General features: G+C 43.1%; 1 protein-coding gene across 6 annotated transcripts in view; it reads right to left on the bottom strand.

Annotated features, from left to right (window-relative positions):
- Clybl (citramalyl-CoA lyase) overlaps positions 1-20,057 on the bottom strand; it is a 242,305-nt gene that overhangs the window by 95,788 nt on the left and 126,460 nt on the right. For all 6 annotated transcript variants that reach the window (XM_036198728.1, XM_036198729.1, XM_036198726.1 and 3 more), the window contains exon 2: positions 5,714-5,900. In XM_036198728.1, coding sequence (XP_036054621.1) covers positions 5,714-5,900 — 187 coding nt within the window. The remainder of the gene's footprint in view (positions 1-5,713; positions 5,901-20,057) is intronic.

The following is a 20,057-nucleotide window of genomic DNA, read 5'->3' as shown; positions in this document are numbered from 1 at the left end:
TCAATCCTGGGTCTTCTGCTTCCTCCTCCGCCCCCGCCTTGTGGGCGTGACCATTACTGAAGCCTCAATGGGGGTTGGAACTTCCAGGCCAAGGCTGGGATGGCTACCCACTACAATCCCTGGTATCATGACTTCAGTCCTTCACTCATGGTACATTGGTACTGTAGCCTGTCGAGCAGTGACTTAGCCATTCCTGTCCTTCCTTATGCAGTTAAAGACGAAGACGGATTAATGGTGAGCACTTTTCCATCGCCCACACTTGAGAAGGAGAGTGAACTTGAAGTGGTAGTACTATTCTTGACATGAAGGAGCTACTTAAGCACAATTAGATTAGCAGGACAGGATTAGGGTCTGCTGGAAGGTCTCACACAACCAAATGCTTTTCTGTGGAAACTCCTATTGTTTTCATAAGGACACTCCATAGAGAACCAGACAAGTGACATAGTCAATCGATTAGCAAAAAAGTAAAAATAAAATGAGATACAAAATGGTATGTCTACATTTTAATAATTCTAAAGAAGATGAACTATGTCATAGTTCAGCTTGGCAAAACTATAACTAGATAATCAGAAATAAAGCTTTAATATAGATTTTATCCTAGAAATAAATTCACTAAAAATGGGAACTCAGCTGCACATGGAGGCATGTGCCTGTAGGGACAGGAACAAGAGTTTAAGATCATTGCCAGCCACACGGGGAGTTCCAGGCTAGTGTGGGCTACATGAAATCCTATCTAGAAATAAACCCTATTTTTTCCACCAAGAAGAATAACATTCAAATAAGAAAAATGATTAAAAAATAACATCAGGGCCGGAGAGATGGCTCAGGGGTTAAGAGCATTAACTGTTCCTCCAGAGGTACTAAGTTCAATTCCCAGCAACCACATGGTGGCTTACAGCCATCTAAAATGAGATCTGATGCCCTCTTCTGGCCTGCAGGCATACATGCAGACAGAACACTGTATATGTAATAAACAAACAAACAAACAAAAAAGAACAAAAAACAAAAACAAAACAAAAAAACCACTTCAAAACCAGGTGGCACATTCCTTAAATCCCAACACTCAGGATGTAGACAAAACATGTGGACCTCTGTGAGTTGGAGCCCAACCTGGTCTCCATAGAGTTCCAAGCTATTGAGGCTACACAGTGACACACCATCTCAAAACAGCAAAACATAAAACAAGTTTCTGGGACCCTCCTGCCTGGCAACAGGAAGCTATTACTCTATTTTGCTAAACAAACCCTTTCCGCTTGCCTAAAAAAGAAAGAAAGGATGGAAAGAAGAGAGAGAGAAAGGAAAAAAAAAAAAAAACAAAAACGAAATAGTTGGTAGAATGCTTGCCCTGCATGTATGAAGCCCTAGATTTGATCCCAGCACTGTTAAATACACAAAAACAAAAACAAAATCCAAGTCTTATCTACCTGACTTCAGTTTTTGGGTGATGGAGAAGTGCACAGTAAGAGTGTATGTTTAAAGCCGGGCGGCGGTGGCAAACGCCTTTAATCCCAGCACTCAGGAGGCAGAGGCAGGCGGATCTCTGTGAGTTCAAGGCCAGCCTGGTATACAGAGTGAGTTCAAGGACAGACACCAAAAGTTACACAGAGAAACCGTCTCAAAAAAAAAAAAACAAAAAAACAAAAAAAGCATGTTTAGCTGGGTCTATCAGGAAGGTACCTTCATTCTGATAAGGGGTTTGACTAAAATCTAACAGCTTTATGAAGAGATTGGATTTTTGGATTCAGAGGACTATATCACCATATCCCCAGGATAAATCATGAGCATGACCCCGAGGATGCCTCAGATTTGCAAAGGGAATATAACTGTAGTGCCTGTTTAAGCTGTCGTGCAATTGACAGTGTCTGGTGTTTTGTCAGCACCATTTAAATATTGGTTAAATAAACTCAAACAATTCTCAGGGATGGCTTGTGCAGTACTTGGCTGTAACCTCTTTAACAGTTACACAGCAAACTTGTTAGATTTTCATATGGCACGCTTGTCAAATGCTTAGATAATTTGAGTGTCAGATAATGAGACCAAAATCCAAAAGAGGCTTGAGACCTTAACAGTGAAGCACAGTGCATGAGACAACTAAACCCTCATCTGTGTTCTCACTGTGTCTGTGATAGAACAGGACGACAAGCCAGCCGTTACAGAAGGAAGCACGAGGTACACTCCATCAGTGTTAAATTCAAGGTAGGGGGACCCTAAAATGGATGGCCACAGCAGCTACAAGGGGCAATGGACGATATAGAAGAGCTCAATTCAATTTCTCATTCTTATAAGGTCCAGGATCCCGGTCAGTTACACCCACAGTGGGTGAGTCTTCTATGCTCAATCAAGTTAACCCTCTACAGTCATGCTCAGAGGTTTATTTCCAAGCTGGTTGTAGAGCCTGTCAAGTTGACCAGTGTAACTATCACATCTGGAGAGAATTTTAACAACAAAACAAATAATATCCAAATTCACTTTTTATAATTATTATGCTGGCTTACCAAGACTTTCTGTGAATTTTTTGTTTTGTTCTGTTTTTGTTTTCTTTTGTTTTTTAAGACAGGGTTTCTCTATGTGTAGCCCTGGCTATCCTGGAACTCACTGTAGCCTCTGGTTTCTGTGTGTTTTTAAAGGGAACTCTAGTTGACTTAACTCAGCATGTAAAAAAGTATGTTTAGTAATTAATCCACTATTGGGCTATAATGAAATAATTCAGTGTCCTAATAAAGACACCACCCTGTGTTGTCATCCATAACCATGAGAAGCGGGCTTTAAATCCCAGCTGTCAGTCAACTAAAAACCACCCACACTCCAGAGCCAGGTGTTCTCCATCCCCCATCCTGCCTTTAATGGCTCAGCGCCAAGGACCCTATCATCATTAAAGGCCAATACCACATTTTCCCACCTTTACCACCCTAGCTGTATTTCCCTATTCACATGTTCCATACTCCCCTATAAAGCCCACCGTCACAACCTGTCTCTATCCTACTCAGAGGAAGCCATTTTGCATCCCTTCCCCTCCCCAATAAATCTCTTGTGTGAGGTCTGTTGCGTGGTGTGATGTTTCTCAGTATTTCTTGGCCCCAATTACCAAGATACTCTTTGGTTGCAAAACCCTTTCACCAGTACTCACATAAAAGGCAAAGTGTGGTGGCAGGTTTGTAATCCCGGCACTAAGGAAACAGAGCCAGGCAGATCCCTGGGACTCCCTTGCCAGCCTGCCTCTATCTGCTAGCCGATAAATTGTCTCAAAAAATAAAGTGGAGAGTACCTGAGGAAGACACTCAAGGTTGATCTCTGGTTTCTACACATATGAGCATATGCATGAAGCTGGGCATAATGGTACATGTCTTTAATCCCAGCACTTGGGAGGCAGAGTTTGAGGCCAGCCTGGTCGACATAATAAGTTCCAGGACACCCTGGCTACATAGGGATATCTTGTCTCAAACACTGGCCCACCACACACACACACACACACACACACACACACACACACACACACACCAAAAAAGCATAAACGCACATTGCATGAACATATGATTCAAGATGGCAGCTGTAGTTTGCTCATCTCCAGGTATCTAACATCTCCTCATGCTCAGCTGCTGACATCTAGAAAGAGATTGTCTGAGTACACAGATACACAAGCAGATATGAGGCAGGAAGGAGCCAGACTTTCATGAGAGGGACAGAAGAGATCCTCAGGTGGTTCTCAGAGGACAGTCTCAACACTTGGGAAGAAACAGAACTTTATCCAGGCTTCCCCGGGGCTTTCTGTGTTACTATGCTAAAATAAACTCCCCTCTAATGGAGATTGCTACAGGCTTTATCTGACCTACTTCCTATAGGACCTTCAAGCTACTTGCAGGGACTTTATCAACTTTTCCCCCATAATACTCCCAGCCCTGACAAAAGGAGATATTGTCATCCCCATGGTACAGATAAGAAATTGAGGCAAAGGAGCAAGGTGAACTGTTTGAGGTCAAACAGGACTGGAATTACAACCTGGTATCTAATCGTAGAGCACACAGTTTTGGGAGGGGTCCACTGGAATCGCATTATAGTCTTTAAAAAAAGCCTTGTCTATTTACTTTAATCTCTAGGAGAAAGAAGATTAATTGTATTAATTATATACCAAAGACATTGAGTAGACGCTTTAAATTCTACACATTTATTCTAATCTTTCTCCAAATACTTGGGAAGTCTGGATTTTATCATGAAGAAGATATGGGAAATTAACTGGGTTTTTTTTTTTTTTTTTTTTTTAAATTAAGGCAAATATTTGTTTGCTAGAATCTCCAAGGAAAGTAACTATTCTAGAAAGTTGTATATAGTTCAGACAGGCTCCTTCAGCTCATGGGGAGTAGGACAGCAGGAATCCAGATGACCTCGGGGCTCAATGAGTAAACAAAGGTTGGGGAAAACATGTTTTAAACCAAAGCATTTGCATGCATACATAAGTTATTATTATACAGATTTACATATTTCACCTAATTATCAAACAAATGCATGTTCATTACTTAAAATCTTGATAATAAGCCAGCTGTGGTGATGAACACCTTTAATCTCAGGACTTGGGAGGCAGAGACAGGTAGATCTCTGACACAGCCTGGTCTACAGAGTGGGTTCCAGGACAGCCAGGGATACACAGAGAACCCCTGTCTCAAAATATATAAATAAATAGAAAGCTAAGCAAAACAGGGGGCTGCAGAGATGGCTCAGCAGTTAAGAGCACTGGCTTTACTTCTAGAAGTCCTGGGTTCAGTTCCCAACACCCACATGGTTGCTAATGACTCCAGTTCCAAAGGATCTGATGCCCTCTTCTGGTCTCTGTGGACACTGCACACATGGTACAGATATACACATGGACAAAACACATTAAAAAAATAAAAATCAAAAAAATCAAAAGTATCTATTATTCAACTACCAGGTAAGAAACCTCTGTGCCTGGTCTGGTGGTGCAATTCTGTCATCCCAGTGAATGGCGGGGGCTGAGGCAGGAGGATTGAAAGTTTGAGCTCAGCAAAGGACCAGGAACACCCCATCTACCTATTTACAAAGTAGTCAGGTCAAGAGGTCAGAGGCCACAAGCAGCTGAGTCCTGTGAATATCTCCTTAAGTAGAAGAAATACTGACTCATCCATGGAAAACTATCTTATGTGTTCTTGGCTATCTGTCTCAGACAACCTAAGACCAAAATTCAATATATCTGGTGGTATTAAGAAAAAAATAAATTCCTAAGCCAGATAGTGGTGGTCTACATCTTTGATCCAGCACTTAGGAGGCAGAGGTGGGTAGATCTCTGAGTTTGAAATCGATTTGGTCTACAGAGCAAGTTCCAGCACAGTCAGGAACACAGAGAAATTCTGTCTCAAAAATTTTTTTTAAAAAAGAGAAAGAAAAAATAAATTCCTTCAGTTGCTTGGGAAACTTTTACCATGATTCAAGAAACATCTAATTCATTTACATAGGACAACCAACAGCACAGAGCAAAACTGATTACCTCTCTATGTGCCCACTGATCACAGATATTAAATGCCATGGTTTTAAGATATATTTTGACAGAATGTGTCCCTTTTTTCAGATAAGACACATAACAGAGCATTAGAACCAATATAAATTACTGAATCAAAAAACACTAACCATCAACACATATGAACAATGCTAGTTCAAGGGCAGTAGATTCCAGCCAGCGTCCCTCCTCAGAAAAACAGGCTTTTACCTTTTTGTTTTCAGCCACACCATCCTCACAGTCCAGCACCGCACAATCCACTTTCAGGGATGGAATCTTCCTTATTTTCTTTTCGTCATTCCCAGGCACATACAGCACTGCCCTCCGAGGAATATACTTGTGATTGGACAAGGAGCTATACCCAGGTCTGCAGATACTGGCCACAAGAGATGCCTTCCTGCAAGAGAGGCAAACTAGGGTTAGTACAAAATAGAATTCTGCACTTACAAATTTGTGAATGGGAGTCGGGAGGGGGGGATTGGGGGGCTGGAGAGATGGCTCAGTGGTTAAGAGCATTGGCTACTATTCCAGAGAACCTGGGTTCAATTCCCAGTACCCACAAAGCAGCTCACAACTGTCTGTAACTCCAGTTCCAGGGGATCTGACATCAATGCACACAAAATAAAGTTAAATAAAATTTTAAAAGTAAAAATAAATAAATAAATTTGTGAATGAACTCTTCACTTATCCATTCATTCATTTTGGCTTTTTAAAAATATTTAAAAATTTTAAATTACGTGTATGTGATGATGGTAGCAGGTGACACATGAGCATATAAGTAACACAGTTGCCTGAGGAGGCCAGAAGAGGTCTTTGGGGTCCCTTGCAGCTGCATGCAGTTACAGGTGGCTATGAGTGACCGGAGTTGATGCTGGGAACCGAGTCAGTCTTCGGCAAGAGCATGCACTCTCGGGTGCTAAGCTATTTCTCTTACCCTATTTTGGCTTTTCTATTCGTTTTCAAGACAAGGTCCCACTACGTAGCTCTGGCTTTCCTAAAATTCACTACGTAGAGCAGGCTGGTGCCATAACAGCCAACCTATTTTTGGCTTTTTTGGGATGGGTCTTGTTACACAGCCTTGGCTCATCACTATGGTGCCCAGGTTGGTCTCAAACTCAGGGTAAACACTGGGGAATCTGAGTCACATACTTAGTACATGTTTAGATTCACATACACTCAGTTTTCAACATCAAAAATCAGAAATGTGGTGGTATTATGTTCCCCAAAATACTGTGCACCCTAATAAACTTATCTGGGGTCAGAGAAAGAACAGCCACAATATTAAACACGAGGATAGGCAGTGGTAGCGCACGCCTTTAATCCTAGCATTCCAGAGGCAGAAATCCATCTGTTCAAGGATACAGCCAAGCATGGTGACTCATGCCTTTAATCCCAGGGAGTGATGGTAGAAAGCAGAAAGGTATATAAGGCGTGAGAACCAGAAACTAGAAGCATTTGACTGGTTAAGCTTTAGGCTTTGAGCAGCACAGTTCAGCTGAGATCCATTTGGAATGAGGACTGAGAGGCTTCCAGTCTGAGGAAACAGGATCAGCTGAGGTACTGGCCAGGTGAGGTAGCTGTGGTTTGTTCTGCTTCTCTGATCTTCCAGCATTCACCACAATACCTGGCTTGGGTTTGTTTTTAATTAATAAGACCTGTTAAGACTCCTGCTACAGCCATACAAAGAAATAGGAAAATATGGCCCTTACAAGGAAAAAAACTAATCAGTAAAAGCCAGCTCAGAAAAAATGCCTGATGGTGGTTCCATTAGGTGAAGATGTTACTACAGCAACTATCATGTTTTGAGGTTGTTGTTTTGTTTTGTTTTTCCTTGACAGGGCCTCGTTCTAGAGCCCAGATGGGCTTGGAACTCAAGACCACACTTGCTGTTGCAGCAACAGCGTCAACCTCTTTGCTCCCAGCAGTGATCAAAACACAGACCCTAATATTTGGAGAACAAGGTCTTGGTTTGGTCTACCCTGAGTCCATCAGGCAATGTGCAAATCATTCCAAACATATACACAGCTTAGACATGACTGAGAAGTTGGGGACAGTAAAAACTCAAACTAACCCAAAATGACTACATTTGCCACCCAAGTAGTCTATGAGAAGCCTTCAGTGAACTCCAGAATTTCAAGGCTCGTATAGTAGGCCATGCCTATAATCCCAGTACTCAAGAGACTGAGACACGTGATGCAGATGGAGTTGAGTGGGTCAAGTATTTACCGAGGATGCACAAAGCCTTGGGTTGATTCCCAACAATACATAAACAAGACATGGTAGTTTATATCTGCAATACCACTACCTAGGAGGCGAGGCAGGGGGATCAGTTTAAGATCATATATGGCTACACAGGAGCTAGCCAGGCCTTGAGATTAAAGGGGGAAGGGGGGAGGTGGCAGGGAGAAGAAGTAGCAGCAGCAGCACCAAGTGGGCGGCCAAGGCAGGGAGGTCTTGAGTTTGAGTCCAGCCTGGGACACATTAAAAAAAAAAAAAAAAAAAAAAAAAAAAGTTTGGGGATTTAGCTCAGTGGTAGAGCGCTTCCCTAGGAAGCTCAAGGCCCTGGGTTCAATTCTCAGCTCCAGAAGAAAAAAAAAAAAAAGCCGGGTGGTGATGGCACACGCCTGTAATCCCAGCACTCGGGAAGCAGAGCCAGGCGCATCTCTGTGAGTTCAAGGCCAGCCTGGTCTACAGAGATAGTCCAGGACAGGCTCCAAAGCTACAGAGAAACCCTGTCTCGAAAAAACAAAACAAAACAAACAAACAAACAAAACCCTCAAAACAGAAACAAAAACAATAACCAAACTGGGTTCTGGAGTTCCAAAATGTTTAAACCTGCAAGACTCGCAGTGATGTGTGCCCATAATTCCAGCATGGGTGAGGGGGCAAAGACAGGAGGATCCCCAGCTAGTCCAGTCAAATCTGTGAGCTCAGTGAGAGACCTCCGCTCAAAAACTAAAGCAGAGAGCACCCAAGACACTGACCTCTTATTCTTAGAATTAAAGTCGCAGTGTGATTTTCAACAAACTGTGAAAGAGAAGGCAAAGAAAGGTAAGGAAAGTGGGAAGTTGTTGGTCCAGGGTTCAAACTTGTGGCTAAAAGATGGATAAATCCTGAAGATTATACTAACAATATATCATATACATCCAATTTATTAAGAGAGTAGATTTTAATAATTCTCATCAAATATTCATTAACTATGAGAGGTAATGGATGTGCCAATTATCTAATGAGTAATTTCATAATGTATATCTATCTCAGAACATTACAGCAGTCACTTTCAATATGTCTTGTCAATTTTGCTTTAATTGAAAGCTGAAAAACATTTACAAAGATATCTAATGTTAAATGAAGAAAGTTTCAATTGCTATCTTAATTATACGTTATTTATTATCTCTGTGTGTATGAGAGTATGGGTGGGCACATGCATAGAAGGGAAGAGTCTCTCCTTCTACCTTTGTGTAGTTCTGGGGATCAAACTCAGGTCATCAGGCTCACACTGCTGGCCCTGTTACCCACTGAGCCATCTCTCTGGTCCCCTGGGTTGGTATTTTAAATGGAAGATTCAACGTTATAAATGCATCGTATCTTAACTTAGTGAAATATCCAATGAGAAATACCAAGAAGGAAGTTCCATGAAATTTGATTAGGGATGGCTCTGAAGTGTAGACGTTGGGGTTATTACTTTCTGCCTCCACATGTTTCCCTTATTTTAAACATTTATCAGAAATGATGTCATACTCCTTTCTTATTCCTTTTATAATTGGCTGATAAACAAACTAATAAACACATTTCAAAGGTTCAAAATGGCAGTAAAATGTAGTTAGAAAACATAAAGGTAAATGATTTGAAAGTGTGTTTGTACTAATGTTCTGACTGACTGAAGTGGGAGAAAGGCAAACACCAGGTGGCAAGGACAGAGGGACCTCCCACTGCAATCTGTCTGGGTCCTAAAGACACTGTGGGGCATCCCTGCTACCTTGTCTACATGTCACTGGTGCATGGAAAGGCCCCAGGCTGCAGGACACTGGGCATGGTGAAGAGGTGTCCCCAAAGCAACAGGGCCAACTTGAGGTCCAGAGAGGGACATCCAACAGAATGGCCTGTGAAACAGGGCCAGGAAGGCTCAAGGCTGGAATACAATGAGGATTGAGAGGACTGAGAAAGGACAGGACATTTGAAATAAAAAGAAAAGTGTAGCGGGATCTGAGTTTCAAGTTCTATTGTGGACCCTGAGATCTCTAGGAGCCTCCAAGCACAGCAGTCTTGGTTCCACTGAGGGAGGGAGGTTTCTGCAAGCCTCCCCTCTCTTCCTCCCCATCCCTGGCTGCTCCCAAATCTGTCCTGTGCTTGAGTTGTGTTCAGCGCTGGTACTGCTATGAATACAACCACAATAGGTGACAAAACCAAAGTTATTTTCTCTTACACACTTGGAGTTATGGCCTCTTCACAGTCAACATGTAAATATATTCAAACAATATGCAAAACATGAGTTGAAAAAAATGTGGTAGCCTTATGATGAGTTCTCTCGACTGAGCAACCCTTTTTGGAGGTGACATTTCAGAAGGAAGCCTCTCCTGGCCTGACCCATCTTCTGCTTTCTTCCCTCCCCTCACCTAGTTACCGATTTCTGTATCTAGGTTCAGGGGTAAGGGGCTCTCAACCTAAGAATTAATATAACCACTACCAGAAAGCTTTTAAAGATTTATCAAATTTAGTCAGGGATGGCAGTGCACACCTATAATCCCAGCATGAGGATCAGTAGTTCAAGGTCATTCTCAGCCAACAAGACCCCGTCTTAAAGCAATAACACACAACAAAAATAATCAATTCAGGGGCTGAGCATGACAGAACACACCTTTAATCCCAGCACTCAGAAGGGTAGAAAGATTTCAGTGAGTCCCAAAGCAGCCTGGTCTACATGGAGAGTTCCAGACCAGCCAGAGCTACAAGTGAGGCTCTGTCTTCAAAATAAAACAAAAAGGTGGTGGTGGCATACATGTGCCTTTAATCCCAGCACTTGGGAGGCAGAAGCAGGCAGATCTCTGATTTCAAAGTCAGCCTGGTCTACAGAGTGAGTTCCAGGACAACCAGAGCTGTTACACATAGAAATACCATCTTAAAACAAAAAACAAACCAACAAACCTGTCCAACTAAATCTTCTTTTGAGGAACGCCAACTCTGCTTCATACTGGCTCATTCTGGAATTCCTTTTGGAGGCAAAGTCAAGGGTGTGCCTTCACCTTGGAGTTCCAGGCTATCTCGAGTGCACTGACACTGATGTGGCATCATTGGTGCAGGTGACACCAAGGCTTCAGGCCTTTCCTAAGGTCCCTCCATGGTTCTGATGTGCAGCTGAGTGCACGGGCCAGAGCTAGAACTTCCCAGTGTTGGGAGCTGCCCTGAGACAAGTGCATCTGTTCAACAAACAGAGTCACAGATAAAGGCGTGTGTGTGCCTGCCATCCCAGCTCTCGGGAGGCAGAGGCAGGACCACTGCCAGTTCAATGCTAGCCTATGCTTCATAGTAAGTTACAGGCAAACCAGAGCTGCATAACAAGATGCTGCCTCAAAAATAAAAAAATAAAATAAAATAGGGTGGAGGGACCCTGGGAAGATAGCTCAGCCTGTAGAGTGCTTGTCTCCCAGTCATGAGAAGTGGAGGTCAACCTCTAGAATGCACATCAAAATGTCAGACATGGAGGTGCACACTTGTCATCCCAATGCTGGGGAAACAGAGACCAAAGGATCCCTGGGAATCACTGCCCATCCAGTGTAGCCTGCTTGGTGAGCTCCAGGCCTAGATCCCATTTCCAAGGAGATGGATGACATTCTTGAGAACACCACCCAAGGTTGCCTTCTAACCTTCATGTTTGTGCACACACATGCATATGCACTCACACATATGCTACACATTAAAAAAAAACAAGGGTGGGCGTGTAACTCGGGGGTAGAACATTTGTCTAGTATGTTCAAGACTCTAGTCTCACTCCTAGCACTGAAGAAAAAACAAAACAAAACAAAACAACAACAACAACAAAAAAAAAAACTGAGTTCTGACCTTGTCTGGCAATGGACATAGGTACTGAAGAATCTGTGTGTTAAGTAACAATAACAGCCCATCAGTGCATCCTTCCTACCCTCCAAATTACAGCAAGACTCACCTACTAATTTCTACTTGGCTTAAGCTATTAATAGGCAGGTATCTCCACCAGCATCTATAACTGAATCCCACTTATGTTCTCACTTTGCTAAGTTCCCAAGTGCCCATGAGAGAATCCTTCCCTAGTTTGAAAAGTTGTTTTGGTTACTATGGCAACAGTGCATAGACAGGGGAGTGTTCCAAGGATGGAAGAGCCACACAAGAGCTATTTGTCCTCCTGCAGGCACACAAGGCTCTTCTCAGATCTGTAGAAGCTGCAGATACGTGTGTGGCTGGTTCAGAAAAGCTGAGAAAGTATTTCCAATACAAACCCCATGAACAAAAGAGCACCTCTTCTAAGCTCCATTAGGGCCAAAATGAAGAAAGACTTGTGTCCAAAGCAGACACGTACAGGGTGGTGGGAGGTCCACATGGGGTTCACTTCTAATGCATGACCCATGGGCCATGCCTCTCTGCCTTGAGGCCTCTCTTGTGATCCATATGTCAAGCATGAGCTGGAGGGCTGCATTTCTCTGCTGACCTACTCTTGTCTGTCTGAGGGAAACCCATAGGAAAGTAATATTTATAGAGTGAAAGGCAGACGCAACACCTAGCAACAGCACCCTTCTTTTCTTGAGGCATGGTCTCCCTATGTAGCTCAGGTTGGATCCTACATGCTGGAATTACAGGCGTGAGTTCCACATCTGGCTTTAGCATCAATGATGAGGCAGTAGCACTTCCTCAGACTGCAAGAACACAAAGGGACAAAGCTAGTTCCTATGCGTGAGGACCCCGATGAAGGAGTCTTTGCTTACACAAAATGGGAAAGGCAACAGATACCATGTTAAACTTACTCTGTACACAGCACGGAAGAAGCTAGGAACAAAGAGATAAGTAGTACATGGTCCTAATCTAGGAGGTCCCTAGTCCCTAGAGAAGTCAGATAGGCAGGAGGATGACAAGTCAAGGCCACCCTGGGCTGTATATTGAAACCATCTCAACACACACACACACACACACACACACACACACACACACACACACCCCTCGTACTTACATTCCCATCTACACACACCACACACATATACATACCCACAAACACACATACACACACACACACCCCACACACACATACTGCACACATATATCCCACACATGCTTAACACATTTCCACCTATACACACCACCCACACCCACACACCACACACTAAAGCAAACCAAAACCCAGAAAGTTGAGTGGTGGTTATCAGAAGGTAGGGAGAGGAGGAAGAAAGGTGTGGGGCTACAGAGTGCAGTAGTAGAGCGTTTGTCTAACATGGGTGTGGACCTGGGTTCAATTCCTGGTATTGCCTAATAATATCAACAATATAACAGAGACAAGACCGGTGGCAAGAAGCTTTCATCCTGCTACATGAGATCCTGAGCCAGGGGCCCAGGCTCTGAAGTCTAGCCTGGACAATGTAGCATCTCAACTAGAACAGCACCAAATCTGTTTAGCCTGGTGCATCCATGCCCCATGCCAACGCATACCCAGGGCTATTCAAATTCACGATCAAGCATGCAGACAATAAACACTGCCTGCCATAAGCCAGCCCTTCTTAAGTAAGGGCTGTGGGCTACACAGACATGGAAGGTAACCATTCAGAAGTACCTCACAGTCTCCCAGTGAGTACATCAGGTGTGGCCACCAAGCTCCAGATGTCCAGGTGAGAGCATGGACTGGAAAAACTGGCAAGCTGGAGGAACAGGAAAGCCCATGAAACTGCCTGATCTTGAGTGGATCCCATGGAGACCCAGGCTTACAGCCTGCCTGTCTTTACCAATAAGTACAGCACCAGTCACTTCCAGAGTGGCTCAGTTTCAGGACATATGGTAGCCCCTCTGAGGGCAAAGACAGACATTTGTCCAAGAGGAATGTGAAAGCAAGGGTGAGGGTTCAGGACAGACCAGCCCTATGTAAGGAGGCCAAGGAAGTCAAAGGTACCAGAGAGCAGGGGAGAGAAGAAAGAGGATGAGGGAGAATAAAGATGGGAGCTAGAGTGGATGTAGGCTAATGGCAAAGTACAAGTTAGGGAGCAAAGGGGAGGTGAAGGCGAGGGGAGGGGGAGAGAGAGGAGTGTGTGCCTGAGTGTGCATGTGTGTATGTTTGTTTGTGTGCATGCATAACTCTTTGCTTTATGTTGGGGGCTGATGAGAGCATGCGCCTGTTAGTAGTTACTCTTCTTAATCCTATACTTTCTTGTTCTTGGTGAGAGAAGGAGAGAGTTTTATGTGAGTAGAAAACTAGGTTTTTGCCCCTGGTACGACATGGGGTCAAGAGAGAAACACCCCAGTGTCAGCTTCTATCTCCAATCCCAGCACTTAGGAATCAGTGTCAGGCAGGTCTCTTGAGTTAGAGTTCCACACCAAGAAGGGCTACAGAGTGGGACACTGTCTCAATAAAATGGTGGGGCAACCTCACATCTTCACCAGCCACATGAAGAACAAAATGCAGTTAGTATCTTTTCTTTCTGGGGTTCCTGAAAACACAAAGAGCTCAAAAAGATGTCACCCCCACCAATGCCTGCCCTAAGAGATAGTCCTGCTTCACCCTTCCCAAGCTGAGACTGACAGTGTGTTCCAACATGAACAGCAAGATGTCAGACTCAACAGTGCATTTACACTGTAGTCCATGGTGGGCTTCCTGGGACTCCGCCTGAGAGACAAAACATGGATTCTCAAGGGTCACCCCACTGCAAGGAAACCGAGGCACAGCACTTTCAGGCATGTCAAAGTGTCTGGCCAATTGTAAGTAAAAACCTAAAGGACCTGCCAGTCAAGTTTCCCTATGTCTCAAAAGAGACCATTCACAGATTTGGATCCTAAAACTCAGGGCATCACCAGAGAGGAAGTGCTGTGGAATAATCCTTCTGTACACCGTGTGAATATATGTCACTGTGATTGGTTTAATAAACAAGCTGACTAGCCAATAGCTGAACAGGATAAAGTTAGATGGGAAAGCCACACTGAAAATGATGGGATGAGAAAGGGAGAGTCAGGGGATCACCAGCCAGATGGAGAACAAGTTGGACATACAAAATGGGATAGAGATAAAAGCCACGAGCCATGGGGTAGCACATACATTATTAGAAATGAGTTTAAGGGGCTGGAGAGATGGCTCAGAGGTTAAGAGCACTGGCTGTTCTTCCAGAGGTCCTGAGTTCAATTCCCAGCAACCACATGGTGGCTCACAACCATCTGTAATGAGATCTGGTGCCCTCTTCTGGCCTGCAGTCATACATTATATATATATATATATATAATCTTTTTAAAAAAAGCTGAGTAAAGTCTCCAGTTGTGGGCACCAAAAAAAAAAAAAAAAAAAAAAAAAAAAAAAAAAGAAAGAAAGAAATGAGTTTAAGTTGTAAGAGCTAGTTAGTAACAAGCATGAGCTATTAGCCAAGCATTTATAATTTATATTAAGTCTCCAAGTCAGTTATTTGGGAAGCCACTGCTGGTTATTTGGGAGCAGGCTGTTGGGACAGGAAAATGATTTCCACAACTAGCCTAAGGTGAACATTTAGAAACTATCTAGCTCAACTGTTCAGTGTTCAAATTCCCAATATCTCATCTAAAACCTAGTGTAGAAAAGACAATATTTAGTAGCAAATATATTTAAAACAGTCCAGTGGAGAGTATGGGAAATCATGTTCTCATAGCAACACCAAAGCTACCCACTAGCCAGGTATGGCAGGCACAACTGTAGTTTCACAGACTTGGGAAGCTGAGGCAAAGTCTAAAGGTTCAAGGCCAGCCTGGGCAATGCCATGAGACTCTTTCACAGAAACAAATAAATTTTAAAAGTGTTTGCTGCCAAGCCTAAAGACTTCATTTCCACCTCTGGACCCCTAAGGTAGGAGACAATCAACTCCCTCAAATCATCCTCTGACCTCTACATGCACAGCACGCATGAACGCACACACCCATATGTAATCAAATAATTAAAACAAATAAGTTGAGTAAAGTAAACATGTGTGCAGGTAGCACAGGTCTGCAATCCCAGCATTTGGGAGACTTGGGTTTGAGGCCAGCCCAGCAAGGGGCATAAACTCAAATAAACCAAAACCAAAATAAACCCACTGATAAATAATAACACCTTCACTGTAGAAATGAGGTGGGCAAATTATATCACATATATAAAGCAATGTATAAAATAAAAAAAATTAAAAATAAAACATTTTTAAATAAAAATAAATACCCACAGAACTATCCCCACTTAAGAGATTCCCTTAGCACTAGATGTTCCAAAGGTAAAAGGAACAGTTAAAGCCAAGACGTTGTTTTCTGGGTCATTCTGAACGTTAGTGGTGAATAGCAAAATATGAGCTAGAAAAGAATGTTTTTAAACTTTTAAGGTCATAAAATGTGGGGTCCCCTCTTTCTTCGAGGTCCATTGGCCACCAGTCCATGGGAACAAAGGGGCAGAAGCAAAAAGAGAGATCTTCGTGTGGCCCGTGAACACAGCAGAAACAGCCTTCCGGGGACAGCTTCAGAGGGGCAGCTCAGCTCTACTCCAGAGTATAAGGGATATATAGGATTGGTGTGGTAGATAGGGTAAGACCTAATTGGCATTAAACAGCACGCTCCTATCATAAAGCTCCTAGTACGAGTCTTCGTTATCATATGTGGAAGCACGGTCCTGTAGTAATGTTCCTAGAACAATGTCTAACTACCACGTGGGCAGCAGGGAAAGCTTCTGCAGGGAACTGTATCAAGGGTCACACTAGAGAGTAAGTCAGGCATCTGGGCCTAGAGACATCCTCCAGATAAGGCTAGGTGGAGAGCAGGAAGCCCTCTGCCAGGAAGAGGGAAGAAGTCCTCCATGTTGCTGAGCTTGCGGAGAGCTGCCAGGCCATGTAGACTGCAACCTCTGACCAGCAGGGCCTCTCAACTCGAAAGGACAACTGCAGACCTAAAGATGAAGCCATGGGTTCTCCTGTTTCTTATCTCATGTACCTCAGGCTGCCTCAAACTCACTATGTAGCCAAGGATGACCTTGAACTTCTGATCCTCCTGCCTCTACCTTCCAAGCACTAGGATCACAGTGTGTGTTACCATTCCCTGTTTATTCAGTCTTAGGATGGAACTCAGGTTTTGATGAATATTGAGCACTCCACCAACTAAGCCACAGCAGCCCAGACCGATCCTGTTACAGTTTTGCAAAGTTCAAAGGCCATTACATATGTCAAATTAATGCCTCCTCAGGACTGGGTTCTTTGAGAGAAATAATCAAGGCAGAATCTCTTCTTCACTCCAGAAAAAATAAAATAGTCCTGAAATTCTGAGAAAATGGTTCTTCCACTTTAAAATAATAATAATAATAATAATAATAATAATAATAATAACAACTGTCATAAAACTGATCTTGGTTAAGGGAATCTCTTGTTTCTTTCCAGGTTGCTCAAAAATTCCTTTCAAGTGTCAATCTCAATGAAAATGAGGCCAAAATGTTACATAGTTTTGAATTTTGATATCTTTGCTGGCCACAGCCCCTAGACTATTCTGGTCTGTAGTTTTTTGGGAGGATATAATATTGTGCGCTCTCTCTCTCTCTCTCTCTCTCTCTCTCTCTCTCTCTCTCTCTCCCTCCCTCCCTCCCTCCCTCTGCCTCCTCTTTCTCAGAATAATTTTTAGAAAAAATACAGCCTGGGTGTAATTGCAGACCCATACCACACACATGAAAGCTGCGAATGCAAGCTGAGATGTCGAATCACCCACTGCAGCTTTGATTGTGTGGGACCCACAATAAGATTAAGACTGTTTCTTTCTTCATAATTATTCAGAGCTAAGTGTGATGAAAATTAAAATGAAACATATGGATGTGAATAGGAAATCACACTATAAAGAGACTTTATTTTGTTTTGTTTTGTCTTCAATGTTTAATAGACTATGGGAACTAACCCTCTCCATCGTTGTCTGAGGTAAGGCCTCCTGCAACCTGCTCTAATTTTAAGGACAGTTAAGGGGCATGTGTGTGTGTGTGTGTGTGTGTGTGTGTGTGTGTGTGTTCATTCCGAATATGATAATGGAGTCTATAAAGCTATCCTGTGTCTTGTCTAATACTGATATTATCTTCCTTTGGAGTGGCTAACGATAGGCTAAGAGGTAGTTACCTCAGAAGTACTGCTGGGTGACAAGGCTAGACCCTGGAGGTTGGAAAGCCTTTGCTGCCTTTCTCTTTTCCTTTCAGACAGTGTCTCCTATAGCACAGGGTGGCCTCAAACTCTTTCTATAGTTGAGGATGACCTTGAATTCCTGGTCCTCCTGAGCTACCACCCCAGTGCTAGGATTATAGGCATGTGCTACCGTTCCAGGCTTATGTGAGAAGCATACACTCTACCAAGTGAGCTACATCCCCTGGCCTTGTTGTTGGTTCTCATGGAACCAAAGACCCTTCTCCCAATGTTGTAGAAACTGAAACAGAACACAGAGAAGACTGTGAGCTACCAATGAGGAAGCATGGAATATTGACTTAGGACCACACTGGTTTCAGCTCCAGCTTGCCTAATAAAGTTCACAAGTCTTTTAGGGTCTCCTTGTCCCATTTTTCCATCGAGGCCTTTTCTTTCCCGTTTCTTTGGTCTCTCTCAGCTCTGTCTTGCTGACTTCATGATCTCAACCAGCAACTGGACTGTAAAGGTGGAGGTATTTCAATGACCAACTGCCTCTCCAAACTAGTCTCACTGGCCTCAGGTCCCAGTGGATTTAGTTGCTTTTAAGTCCAGCACTGATGGAGTTATCACCCAATCCCTTAGCCATTAGGAACCCTGCAGAATACCAACCATCACGGGCAACCCACTCCCAGGTAGTTTCCATCAGATCTCTGGGACCCTACTAGAAGTTGCCAAAAGACCTAGTGAACCTTCCTCCCCTCCTACAGATGGGTGTTGTTTGCAAAGCAGGCAAGGAGCTAGGTACTACTACCGTACAGGCCTGTCATCCCACCACTAAGGAAGTGCAAAGCCAGACTGAGCTCTATAGGAACTGTGTGGGCTACCTAAGTTCTTGTCTCCAGCAGTCAAACAAACTTGCAAACAGGCAAACTTTCACCTGCACCTTCCCTGCATCTGACATTTTAAAGAAAACAGAGCAAAGAAATGTAACCTAAAAAATGCAGTTTAGGCAGATTCCCAGCAAAGCCAACAGACTTCCATAACAGTCCAAAGGCCCTGGAGAGTAGAAAGGATATTCAATTATAAAATGCCAACATTTGCACAGTCATTCCCACTAATTAAGAAAGAAAGACATTGTTTGTTGTAAACACCACCAGGTTTGGGACAAACCAGAGAGCTCACCACAGAGCGACACCAAGCAAGCCCTTGAATCAGAGCGGGAAAGCGGGTCATCAGTACAGCCGAGAGCCTGCATTTTGTCACAGGGCTCTTAATCCTCGTTATGGTACCTACATTTTAATCATTTGTTCTGAGCATCTTCCTCAAACAATTAGCACTAATGAATGACCAGAATACCTTGGATCATATATGTCTAATTGCAGTCAAGAGCCCTTCTCGTCTGCATGTACATTTCAATTTACCTCTGGGGATAATGTTGGTTAATTATGTTTCTTTATGTGGCAAGGAAGAGAAAGGCTTCTCAGGCAGAAAGGAGCTGAGTGTCCCTCTTCCCTTTGTTCCCACAAGAAGCTGACGTCACTTCAAGAGGCACTCAATCCCATCATCCGAGGTTACAATTGCCTTGCAGCATCAATCAAAAGGAATCTGTAGTAAAATGATGCAGTTATATTGTGTAATTAAAAGCAATTCAGGTAGTTATTACTGGGGCCCTTTACAGGTCCAAACACTTAAAATGACCCTGCAGGGATCTGAAACACCCAAGTGTTTTAAATTTGGTCAGTAACATTCTCTCCCTAGAAAGGGAAAAATATGCAAAGAAAAAAATAAAAGGAAAGGGAAAAAAGATCAAAATCAAAACAAAAAGCCCACTATATCTTATCTTCTTCTATTGTGAACCGTAGAGCAAAAGAGAAGAAAACAAGAAAGAAAAAAGAAAAACGCCAACTACAAAATGAAACAAAGTAGTCAGGGCAGGACAGAAACAAAGACCAGTGGTGTTTTCCAAAACAAACAGTCCTACCTGCATCCAACTTCTGCACTGCAGAAAAAGGCATGCGTACTGATGGAAGCGGAGTCTCTCCAACATGAACACACCTTACAGGCTTGATATATGAAAGTAGAAACATCCTCAAAATTCAAGTTTACTTTAAAAAATAGAATAAATTTCTGGTGTGTCCATGTCTACTTACAAAAGCTAGATGTTGACAAGCACTTTTCTTTTTTTAAAACTTAGATTTCTAAACTGATTCAGGTTATTTTAAAAAATAAATGAAAAGTGCCTAAGCATTTGGATTTCTTAT

Source organism: Onychomys torridus, chromosome 9 (assembly GCF_903995425.1).
Source record: "Onychomys torridus chromosome 9, mOncTor1.1, whole genome shotgun sequence".
NCBI lineage: Eukaryota > Metazoa > Chordata > Mammalia > Rodentia > Cricetidae > Onychomys > Onychomys torridus.
This window is presented reverse-complemented; position numbering and strand designations above follow the sequence as displayed.